Source organism: Schistocerca americana, chromosome X (genome assembly GCF_021461395.2).
Source record: "Schistocerca americana isolate TAMUIC-IGC-003095 chromosome X, iqSchAmer2.1, whole genome shotgun sequence".
NCBI classification, from domain to species: domain Eukaryota; kingdom Metazoa; phylum Arthropoda; class Insecta; order Orthoptera; family Acrididae; genus Schistocerca; species Schistocerca americana.
In genome coordinates, this window is record NC_060130.1 from 95,413,165 (window position 1) to 95,426,326 (window position 13,162).

A 13,162-nucleotide genomic window follows, 5' to 3' on the forward strand; every position below is an offset into this window, starting at 1 on the left:
TAAGAAATTCATGCCTGTGTAGACCTGGCTATACGTATATTGCTGTGACTCCACTTGCCAGGTATTTCAATGTTACGTGTAATTTAATGCCAGCTGGCACAACATGTCGCATACTTGTATTAGTCTTTCGTACAGACTCAGAAATATGGATAAAAATGATTTGAAAATAGATTTTACTCATGCAAAAATTATTTTCAACTAAACGTCATCCTCGTTAGATAACTGCCTTATTAGTATATTTGATGTTCGCAAACGATTCCTACGTGATGGCCGTTTCCATATCCAACATCTGTGAGCCCGTTTTGTCTTCATCAACGTTACTATAAGATCTTCGGCTGAAAGTGGCTCAACTCCCGTACGAATAATTTCATTTGTGGTCGTCTTGAAAGTCGCGTAAGTAGTGTTTTCGACTCAGGCGTGTGGAAACGCTGACGTGCATTAGGGTAGTGTTGATTGGATGCGTATGTAGGAAATTCGTGTCTGTGGAAACCTGGTTTAGTGATATTGCAGCAAGCAGCACCCTTCTGTTTATATTTTGATACGTCTTTAGAAGAGACTTGTTATTATCATAACAAAAATTGATCAAAATATGAATGAATATTATTCTTTTTCTTTCTTAAAATTCGTCGAAAGTTAATGTTCTCCAATTGCAATCATGTTTTGGTCAAAGGTCTCCCAAAATGGGAAGCACCATTCGACCACGGCCACCCTTCGACCATCGATCTAGAGTCGAATGGAGCACCTCAAATTATAATATCTTCATCGATCTGTACGAAGATGTTTGTTTATGTGTCAGTACCCGGTAGTCAGTGGGGCGTCGGTCGATATTGGTTGAAGGCTGAACTGTTCCAACTGTGTAGAATTGTGTATAGCATTAGCAGTGTAAGTGTACAAAATATCCTACAGTAAATTGTTATGTGTTTTAAAACTTGTAATTGAATACTATTGTAAACAAATAGATTTGTGTGCTTGTGGATTTTAAATAAAATTGGAGATGTAATTAGCCATATTTGCTACATAATACGTAGACCTACAAGGTGTCGGAAAATGTGTTGTTGAAACACATTGAAGCCCGAAAACGCCCTCTTACGTAGTTTTATAAACATTTCTCCCATTTATAATACTTCACATACAGCGCTGAAGTATTGCGTTTTGTGCCGGGAGATAAAGTAGAGCGGTAGCCTCCCTGTAGGTACAATTTTGTGATTGTTAACAACTACTTGTACCCACAAAGATGAAATTTGCTACAAATGAGCTAAATGTAAGTTGTTGCGGAAACTAGAACTTCTCCGAGTTATAAATGATATCCATAATTTCTATACATCTCTTAAAAAATAATTGTGATTAAGTGTGATCTGCGAGACACTATGTTTTAAAGCTTGGGCAGTGTCTGCAGACCAGATACTAATTCTGGAATAAGACTCATGTGGAGTGCTGAAATGTTGGTAAACAGTGGATTTAGTATTTTGTTGTATAGAATCAGTATTTTATCAGCCACAAATCGGGAGTGTTTTTCACTACTGACTCCATACACTAGTGTCATTTGTTGAACTGAACATTTAACAGATTTTTACGATCTGTTAAAATGCTGCTATGGTTTCAATAAGGTAATGAGTATGGTTTGATGAGTACATAGGAGTGTAGCCTGAGTGAACCAAACAAAGCAGAATATACTATATGGCGATCACTGCAATTGTGCAAGGACTCGTGCAGTTTGCCTGCTTTTTACTCAGGAAAGGCTGAATGTACTGAAAATATAACAGCTTACTGCTTTAAACGTCTTTTGATAACTGTGATTATAATATTCTCATTTGGAAAGTTATAATTTTGTATGTCATGGTAAGTTTGGTTTTGTGCCAGTTTGATAACTGCAAGGCTTTGCTTTCATTTCACATGTGGAGCTGGAACTTTTTTTGAAAAAAAAATATTAAAACATAATTGGTGTTCCACCTGTAAGAAGCATTTGTGTTTTTGGGAGGTGACCAGTTGCTTCATGAATTAATTCCATGCTCACCTGTAAGCCTCTCCATAACTGTTTGGTAAATGAACTAGTTGAGTTGTTGGAGGGAAAAAGAGAGCAAACCACAACTAGCGCAGTCACTTGTGTGACATTTCTTGTTCAACAGATCTTTCTAGTGATTACATATGTGCTTCACTTCTCATACAGTTTGTTTACAGCTAAGTACATCCTTTGGTTTTCACTTTGCTGTAATGGTGCTTTGAAGTGATCAATTGTAGAACGTTTTATTATGATTGTTTTTGGAAATGTACTAGTTGAAACAGAATGTAAATAATTAGTTGGACATTCTGACCTACTAGGTTATTAAATATCCACGTCACTTATAAAGCAAATTTTTAATATATGAAAGGATATTATATTCTTAAGTTATGCTGTGGTTATTTTTAGTGCTCATTTCTGTAAGTCATTGGTTTTAGTTTAATTTTGTGAAGAAGACATTTTATTTTGTCATATTATAAATATATTAACATTTTCTGCAGTCTATGTGACTCTTGATGAGAAAGTGAATTAATCTCTGAGCACCTTTTAAACACTTCATGCTTGAAAACAAATGTAACCTGACTTTTACAATACTACTCAGGTTAACTCAAGTAATGAGATATTACTATTGTACTGTAATCTTTTTTTTTTTTACTTATAATATTGGGCTGTCAACAATGATTTCTCAATTGATGAGGCACTTGTCAGTAAAGCATTATCTGTGCAGTCTGAGGCGCCTTGCCAGTTCATGTGGCTCTCCCTGTCGGAGCTTAGAGTCCTCCCTCAGGCATGGATGTGTGTGTATGGATGGTCATTACCATAAGTGAGATTAAGTGGTGTGTAAGCCTAGGGACTGATGACCTCAGCAGTTTGGTCCCATAAAAACTTACCACAAATTTCCAGTAAAGCATTTGAATGATTAATATTTAAGACAGTCTGATGTTTTGCTGAGGTCAGGTGCAGTTTATTTGTGTGTAACAGGAGGGGGTCAGAAGATAAGTGTCAGTTGTACTAATACTAAAATAATATAAGAGAGTGAGATACACATGGATCAGACCACACAATTTCTTGAAAGATTTGAAGATGAGAATATATGTAGCTAAATTTGGTCCTTTGAGCATTTTGGTTGCCAAAAGAATTATTTGTCAACAATTTATACTGCAGCAGATAATACACAGTTGGTTATTACATGTTTGTTCTATTTCAATTCTTTCTGAAGTGTTGAATGCTATTTTAATTTAAATTAAGTTTTTCATTATTTTTCAGAATAAAATTCAGTCACCAGTTGCTAAACTATCTTTATTTTGGGATAAGAAGTTTATTACAAAAAGTTACTCAATATTGCCTTACCATGTGTCAGTAAATTTTGCATAAGCACAGTGCAATGACATGTACAAAAATGTGCATATTGTATTTCATAATTATATAAACACACATTGATAATTCACATTCTCATTTATGTACGTATTCAAGTTGTTATTCTAACAGCAAGGCACATTCGTGAAAGCGTATAAAAAGTATGACTACATTATACAAAGGAAAGGCCTGAATGATGGGGGGGGGGGGGGGGGTGGTAAGGATGGAGTGTAATGATGGTTGGTAGCAACACGTTGTTTGCACCCCTGTATCCATTTTGTGAATGATCGGGAACACCTGCCAAACTAAAAAATGCACAGAGGGCATGCCCGCAAGGGGTGGGAAAGACTGGCCAGTTAAAAGCAATATCCTATTTTAGTTCTGAATACCTGATATTTCTTGGTATGCGTTTGGTCTCAATTATAACAATTTATTTTTAGTTTTTTAATTTTTTACTAATAACTAATTTGTCATAGCAGCATGACAGCCATTAAAGCAGAAGTAGGCTCCTGTAATTGTGGGCTATTGATCAGTTCATATGGACTACAGGTCAGATCATAGGCGTCTTTATTGATGAGGGAAACATGTATACCTCTGTCTAATGGGAACTTTAATATCTTTTGAGCCACTCGTGACAGCGCATAAATCTGTATTTTCCTACATTGTTGATATTCCTACCTGGAGTTTCCAGTGTTCGATTTTGTGCAAAAAGTTTGTTCTGTCTGTGGACTACAACAGAGGTCTCCCACAAATCAGAAAAGCCTCCATGTTTGGCTCAGCCACATGTTCTTGCTAAGTGTCACATCACAGCGTCACATTAGACTGGCACTCTGAACTGCAATGCTGTAAACATAAGCCCTTTATGTGGCCTTGCTTACCACATTGGAAACACTTTGAATTATGTCAAGGACAAGATTGTCCATTACACCTAGAAAAACACTGAGGAGAAGATTTCCTCACATTATTCTGAAGTAGACCAGTTGCTCTAAGAGACTGCGTCCCAGGGGGCTCGTGGTTCTTTCGGGAGTTCGTGCATGGCGCACATGGGGCCACTCATTCTTCCTTCCCTGGCTGGATTTCTTTCACACTGCCCTTCCCTCCCTATTCTCACTCCTACTCGTTGCCCCCCTACTTCCCCTCTCTCGGTGTTCTGATTTATATTGACCTGGCTATCCACCTGGTTCCATGTATTGCTTGCAATTTGGTTCCTTCTGCATATTCTCTTTCATCCTTTTTGGCATTTATGTCCCTGCTTGGGGTTTGACCTCCACTTCTACATTTTATCTTTTTAGTCTGAGGTGTTTCGGGAAGAACTCCTTCCCTAGTGTCTACGGCAGGGATTCCTCTCCTCTCTTCCTTCCCTGCCGTATCCCTCCTCCACCCTACTTGGTCACCAGCATGTGTAGCCAGTCCGTGTGGTGGAGTTGAGCCCTCTGACAACACGGGTATCGTGTTACTGATACCTGACTTGTTTCCTCCACATGTATGCCAAGGAGTGGTTGATTGTCTGTCTGGAGAATCAGAATATCTGGCAACAGCTGCCGTGCCAGGCAGTTCTTGCTGTGGCTGGGTGGTGCCCACGGGGATAGCTCCTGATCAATCTGCTGCGCCTGAAACTAAAACAATTTTGTTTAGAGACAGTTCTTGTGGGGGCTCAGATGTGGTTAAACACTGTGGTAGATACAATAGACAAAGGAGCAGATGAATGGCACCGTAACTGGTGGTTCATATTGAGCCACAGAGAAGTGCGGGAAGAGTGTTCCCAGACCCTTCAGTATTTCCATTATGTGGCAGAAGAAAAACTGGAAAGGGCCATCTTAGTTGGCATTCAGATATATTCTAGCAAGTCTAGTTCAGGAGAAGGTCGAGCAAAGACTACAACACACGTACAAATTGTTAGCAATTTACTAAAGCTCGAATATGTTAAATACTTAACTTTGGAAACACATAGTGTTCACACAGTTTACCGAGCGAGGTGTTGCAGTGGTTAGCACACTGTACTTGCATTCGGGAGGATGATGGTTCAATCCTGCATCCGGCCATCCTGATTTAGGTTTTCCATGATTTCCCTAAATCGCTCCAGGCAAATGCCGGGATGGTTCCTTTGAAAGGGAACGGCCTACTTCCTTCCCCATCCTTCCCTAATTCTATGAGACCGATGACCTCAGTGTTTGTTCTCTTCCCTCAAACAACCCAACCCAACTCTCACAGTTTACATGAAATTGGAAATTGTTGCTGTTGCTGACTCTCGTAACATTTAACATTTCATTACAGAATAATAGTTTGACATTAGGTTTCAATTCTTTAACTGATATAAAGTTCAGAATAACTGTTATAGTCACATGCTGCAGGATCTGTACTATGGTGATACTGTCTTAAGCAGTGGTTAACAATTTGTAGCTGATTACATCAAGAGTTGGCTGAATGGCACTGCACTCTAACATAAATAATTTTCCTGCCATGATGGCTTAAGGGAGACACTGGGGGTGTGTACACCAATGTCTCCGATTCGTTGCTGCATTAGGCAATCACTGTCTTTACTTGTCATGCCATATTGAGGTACCAAATATCGCATGAAACCTCATTCTGTGGACAACACCCCACTCCTGACTTTCACATGAGTTCTCTGCTTTCACTTTGTTTTGTTATTGTACTTTTTTGTATGGTCATACAGTTTATGGTTTTTTATAGAATAAAAGGTCATTTAATCATACAGTGAAGGATCTGGAAGCTGATTTAAGCATACAATGAAGGATTTTCCTCAACACAAATGGCCTCATTTCATTGGGTTGATGGAAATATCAGCACTGTTTCATTTTATATGAATATACGATACACTCAGGACCACGATAATTGAGTACAAACAATAATTCTACAAATTATGCAAAGACAATTTTAACAAATACCATAAAATTTGTGGATTTTTCCATTCCATGGACACCAGGTGACTGATGTTTGTTCTTTGCCATGTGGCAATAATTTTCTTTTAAATTCTGTCACAACAATTTTGCTCAATATGGGATGATGAATCTAATTTCATTATGTTTGCAACTAAACTGTTACTGTTGCAAGAGAACTTGTCAGTTGCAGTAGTTTTAAGCCAAAACATTTCTTTATAAAAATAAAACCATTTGACTAACAATCTACATCAGCTGTTTAGATTAGATTAATACAAGTTCCATGGATCATGAATACGATATTTCGTAATGATGTGGAACGAGCTGTAATCCAGCTATTATTGTTACTAATCTCAATTGGGTTAAAGCTGGGGCACACTTCATGAAGCATTAGTGGGATGTGAGCAAAATTTTTCCCTATAGTTTAAAAGATGTTATTTGAACTTAATGTCAGTTGAACATCACCATGGAGCAGTCTCTGAAATTCTTTGATAACTTACTGATGTTGACACTCTTGTACATTTCAGCTGCCCTGGTTGTTTGTCACAGTCTTGTATGCATTTTCTCTCACATAAGTAATTTTTATTGTCAATTTTCTTTATTTTGCCCCTTATCATCATCATCATGTCCCCCACTAATGGAGAGGTAAAGAACATAAAAGAAAAATGATCAGCTGTAAAATAAAATCTAAATCATTTGTAAACTAAGTAGATAATTTCCTGTTTTGTTCATAAATGAAGTAATTTGAAGACCCTTCTTTACTTGATTATTTGCCATGTTTAATACCTTACATAATTATACCATGTTATAGGATACCACACAGAAGTAACCTGACAAGCATGGAAAATAATATGGATGGAGCTGTTGGTGTAGAAGAGCAATATTCGTGGATGGTGATCAAGTTTGTTGATGTATTAGTTAAAAACAAGGACATCGGGGTAACTATATCTTCCTCCATATACTTTGATATGACTTGGCATTATAATCATGTTTTGAAATAATTGATTGAAGTTGTTACATGTGTTTGCTTTGTTTTGATAATGTATGCATTTACAAATTAACTGAATATTGAATCATAAAACTGAGTGAGAGGTCAAGTTAATCTTTTCACTTTTACATAACTATTACGTGGTAGATGCCGTAGCAGGTGTCACAGTAACCTGATAAGTGTCTTCCATAAGCTCGTATCCTCACCTATTCTTAAAGTACTTTCTCATTACACACTTAGTTTGTAACATTCTTCAGTATCACCCCACTTCAGATACTTTCCCTTTTTTGCCCCCCATATATCCAATAGTCCATATTTCACTTCCATATAATTCTGTGCTCCAGATGTAGACTTTCAGGATCTTCTTTCAGTTCCATACCAATAGCTGATATCAGTAGAGCTCTTTTTGTCACAGAAAACTTTCTTCATCTCTTGCAATCTCCCAAAATCTTCCTTGTTTCAACTGTCCTGTGTAATCTTTAATTCCTAGGTAGATTTGTTTTACTCCTGCCTCTACCACCTCGCTCCCGATTTTTGGTGTGCAATAAGTAAGATACTGTGACAGTACTTGAAAGAATATGCCCTGTCCTTTCGTTACCTCCATGTCTTCCCTCCTGCCATTAAAACCTCAGGTGTGTAAATCTCACTTGTTGGCTACTTTCCTAATCATTTTGTGGTCAGCCTCCCTTGTCCTCGTTGTCTGGATGGCTGTGTGATTAATCTTGTCTCCTTAAATCCATTACTTTTTTGATGGATGTGTTTATGTGACTTTCTTTTTGTTGTGTCTACTGCAAGTTTAAAAAATGACTTTAGTCAGCATTTAATTGTAATTTTATTTGATATCAGAATATTTTTTCCTTTCCCAAAGTTTGAATGTTAATAATTTTCTCTGCTACAATGTAACATCATGGCCTATTTGCTCCTTTGCAAAAAGTACAAAACAGTAATACTTCCCTGAACCACGCAGTTTTCCTTCTGTAGCAGCGGGGAGGATGGACTTTACTACAAGAAACTGATTCTGATTCAGTAATTAAAAACACCTAGTTTTTTTTCTGACATACTCTCTTTTTTTATATGTTAGTTTGTTTTTCCTACTGTGCACTTGATAGTTTTCAAGAGAAGACATAACCATTGTTCACATTTGACATTTCAAAAACTTATTTTACTTTTTAAGTAACAAGGTTGCATATTAACATTTATTTGTAGATGAAGATAGATGAAACGCAGGAGAGAATTCTGGCACTGAAGAATGAACAGGCAAAAATGCTTTATCGTCATGAAAAAATATCAGAAGCCTCAAATCTCTTAGAGGTATTGTGTGTGTCCTTCCTGACAGCAAATAAGCAGTTGAGGGTAAGTACACTGCCTCCATTTAATTTGTTTCCATTTCCATACTGTTCCACATCTTGGTGGAGGAGATCCACCATATTACATGTTGGCCTGTTCATTTTCGTATGTTCCACCATTGTAGTTGGTTGAGTTTCTGTTACTGCTCCATAAGCAGCTATTGATTGTTTTATCAAAAAACTATAATTATTGATTCTTCCTGAAACAATGGGATATGAAAATGTAAAGCCAATTGAGTTTTGAAGAAAGGATTGGCAACAAGAGTTAGTCTTTCAGTAGAAGTTGCTAAAACTGGAGGAAAAGTAATACAAGGTCGGTACAGTAGTGGATTCTGTACTCCACTGTGGGAGATGGTCAAGTGGATATTACAACACATAAAATATTAGAGCACTTTATTATAACATAGAGAAGATTAATTACTTAACTTTGCTACAATCCATTTCCACATGAATGTCATGAGTACTTATAACTGTCACTGAACTTCAGTGCATCACTTGATACTGACAAGGTACACATCTCTTCACTTGAAGTATTACTGACAGTCTTTTATGTAGAGCTCTGAATAATTCAATGTTTGCAATGCTGGCCTAGAAGAAAGATGATTGTGTCATCTTCATAGATAATCACGGACTGGGCTGAGCAGTACTCTGGCCTTAAGTAAGAGAGCGGAAGTAGCAGCGTGTGGAAACTCTTCTGGGCGTGTCTATGCCAATGTTGCTCATTCATTGATGCTTCTGGCAGCGACTATGCTCACTTGTGGTTGTGTTGCGAGGTACCAACCTTGCTTTGGCACCTTGCCTGTCAGACGGCACCACAAAAGTCAACTTGGAAAATTATTTGTGGTAGGTCTTCAGAGGAAAGTAGTTTACAAAAACTGAAAAAATGCTGTGATTTTTCTATGTCAAAAGGAGGAAAACAGATCAGGGATATGAAACTATCCACCTATCATCCTCCTCTACACAGCATTAAGCATCAATACTAGAAACCACTTGAAGAATACAGGAGTCCAGTCAAACAAAAGAAAGCTTTTAGAAATGGATGGAAAGCACAATAAACTATTTGCAACTCTTCAAGAAAATTTTAGACTGGAGTAGTGTAAATTAACTTCAACGTTGTCTAAAATTCAAAAATTTTGATTAATTGTCAACCAAATTGTGAAGTATTGATTTAACTTACAGCATTGTACTTAAAACATAAACGCAAATGCCATAGTTTTCTTTGGACTTCAACGATTTGTTGAAACCTACTGGTGACATACTCTCATTGTGCTGTAGACGCATTTACTTGTGCCGCATGATCTGCCCGAGTGCTATTTTATGTAAAGTCCTGAATTCTTTTATTTTTAACTTGGAACAAACAATCTATCAATTACAAAACAGACAATAGCTGTTAGAAGTTTCAGCCTTTGTGAACAACCTGTCACCTATTGTGTATGCCAGCAGCCAACATATGATAGAAAATGATTGTGGCAAACTTATTCAAATATTGCTTGTACATGGGTGCAACTCAAGATAGTACACAGAAATCAATGCATTTGTACCATGAAAGAAGAGTGATAAGACACACATCTACTAAAATAAATTGGACAATAATTTGCAGGCATATTGTTAGAGTTTTAAAACTACCATAGGCTACCATAAGTAAGCAGAGACTACTGTAGTTTCCCCAGTCAGTTAGTCGTACCCACATTGGGTGTATTGCATGCTATTGGCCGTTACCTCATAACAATTGATGTTTTTATGTATGCAGTATGTGTCTTACTGGATTCCCCTAAAAACTGGAAGAAGCTGTGCACTGTCTAGAAACTGAATGAGGATACATAACAGGCAGGATGACCTAAAAATAAAATTTGTTATACATAGTTATCCTCCTGTCTGTTACTTAAGAATAAACAGTATTTATAGCAAAACTGAAATTTTCAATGTTTAATTCAGGTTCTATTCGACAATTTTTGATTTGTAGCATGAAACAGAGAGACATAAACAACTTTTGCATTTATCAATAATAACAGGAAAATCTTGCCTTTGTTATGATGAACATCCTGTTGAGTACCAAATAACAAAAGTAATTATAAATTTTTTATGTTCATGCATGTAAACTGTAATTGCATCAAAAGTAATTGCTTTGGTTATACACTCCTGGAAATGGAAAAAAGAACACATTGACACTGGTGTGTCAGACCCACCATACTTGCTCCGGACACTGCGAGAGGGCTGTACAAGCAATGATCACACGCACGGCACAGCGGACACACCAGGAACCGCGGTGTTGGCCGTCGAATGGTGCTAGCTGCGCAGCATTTGTGCACCGCCGCCGTCAGTGTCAGCCAGTTTGCCGTGGCATACGGAGCTCCATCGCAGTCTTTAACACTGGTAGCATGCCGCGACAGCGTGGACGTGAACCGTATGTGCAGTTGACAGACTTTGAGCGAGGGCGTATAGTGAGCATGCGGGAGGCCGGGTGGACGTGCGGAAGGTGCAAGTGCCCGTCGACCTGGGACCGGACCGCAGCGACGCACGGATGCACGCCATGACCGTAGGATCCTACGCAGTGCCGTAGGGGACCGCACCGCCACTTCCCAGCAAATTAGGGACACTGTTGCTCCTGGGGTATCGGCGAGGACCATTCGCAACCGTCTCCATGAAGCTGGGCTACGGTCCCGCACACCGTTAGGCCGTCTTCCGCTCACGCCCCAACATCGTGCAGCCCGCCTCCAGTGGTGTCGCGACAGGCGTGAATGGAGGGACGAATGGAGACGTGTCGTCTTCAGCGATGAGAGTCGCTTCTGCCTTGGCGCCAATGATGGTCGTATGCGTGTTTGGCGCCGTGCAGGTGAGCGCCACAATCAGGACTGCATACGGCCGAGGCACACAGGGCCAACACCCGGCATCATGGTGTGGGGAGCAATCTTCTACACTGGCCGTACACCACTGGTCATCGTCGAGGGGACACTGAATAGTGCACGGTACATCCAAACCGTCATCGAACCCATCGTTCTACCATTCCTAGACCGGCAAGGGAACTTGCTGTTCCAACAGGACAATGCACGTCCGCATGTATCCCGTGCCACCCAACATGCTCTAGAAGGTGTAAGTCAACTACCCTGGCCAGCAAGATCTCCGGATCTGTCCCCCATTGAGCATGTTTGGGACTGGATGAAGCGTCGTCTCACGCGGTCTGCACGTCCAGCACGAACGCTGGTCCAACTGAGGCGCCAGGTGGAAATGGCATGGCAAGCCGTTCCACAGGACTACATCCAGCATCTCTACGATCGTCTCCATGGGAGAATAGCAGCCTGCATTGCTGCGAAAGGTGGATATACACTGTACTAGTGCCGACATTGTGCATGCTCTGTTGCCTGTGTCTATGTGCCTGTGCTTCTGTCAGTGTGATCATGTGGTGTATCTGACCCCAGGAATGTGTCAATAAAGTTTCCCCTTCCTGGGACAATGAATTCACGGTGTTCTTATTTCAATTTCCAGGAGTGTATAAAAGTGCAGAAGTTATGCGATTGACTGATTTCTGTTACTTACAAAATGCAGTTTATATTCTACGAGGGCAGTTCAATAAGTAATGCAACACATTTTTTTTCTCGGCCAATTTTGGTTGAAAAAACCGGAAATTTCTTGTGGAATATTTTCAAACATTCCCGCTTCGTCTCGTATAGTTTCATTGACTTCCGACAGGTGGCAGCGCTGTACGGAGCTGTTGAAATGGCGTCTGTAACCGATGTGCGTTGCAAACAACGGGCAGTGATCGAGTTTCTTTTGGCGGAAAACCAGGGCTTCTCATATATTCATAGGCGCTTGCAGAATGTCTACGGTGATGTGGCAGTGGACAAAAGCACGGTGAGTCTTTGGGCAAAGCGTGTGTCATCATCGTCGCAAGGTCAAGCAAGACTGTCTGATCTTCCGCGTGCGGGCCGGCCGTGCACAGCTGTGACTCCTGCAATGGCGGAGCGTGCGAACACACTCGTTCGAGATGATCGACGGATCACCATCAAACAACTCAGTGCTCAACTTGACATCTCTGTTGGTAGTGCTGTCACAATTGTTCACCAGTTGGGATATTCAAAGGTTTGTTCCCGCTGGGTCCCTCGTTGTCTAACCGAACACCACAAAGAGCAAAGGAGAACCATCTGTGCGGAATTGCTTGCTCATCATGTGGCTGAGGGTGACAATTTCTTGTCAAAGATTGTTACAGGCGATGAAACATGGGTTCATCACTTCGAACCTGAAACAAAACGGCAATCAATGGAGTGGCGCCACACCCGCTCCCCTACCAAGAAAAAGTTTAAAGCCATACCCTCAGCCGGTAAAGTCATGGTTACAGTCTTCTGGGATGCTGAAGGGGTTATTCTGTTCGATGTCCTTCCCCATGGTCAAACGATCAACTCTGAAGTGTATTGTGCTACTCTTCAGAAATTGAAGAAACGACTTCAGCGTGTTCGTAGGCACAAAAATCTGAACGAACTTCTCCTTCTTCATGACAACGCAAGACCTCACACAAGTCTTCGCACCCGAGAGGAGCTCACAAAACTTCAGTGGACTGTTCTTCCTCATGCACCCTACAGAC

The 13,162-nt window shown here is 39.9% G+C and overlaps 1 protein-coding gene across 1 annotated transcript in view; it reads left to right on the forward strand.

Moving 5' to 3' along the window:
- The first annotated feature begins 779 nt into the window (after positions 1–779).
- Positions 780–13,162, forward strand: part of LOC124555371 — a 74,491-nt gene continuing 62,108 nt past the window's right edge. Inside the window, exons 1-3 of the mRNA XM_047129260.1 lie at positions 780–882; positions 7,064–7,190; positions 8,447–8,593. Of these exons, the coding sequence (XP_046985216.1) occupies positions 7,092–7,190; positions 8,447–8,593 (246 nt within the window). The 5' untranslated portion in view covers positions 780–882; positions 7,064–7,091. The remainder of the gene's footprint in view (positions 883–7,063; positions 7,191–8,446; positions 8,594–13,162) is intronic.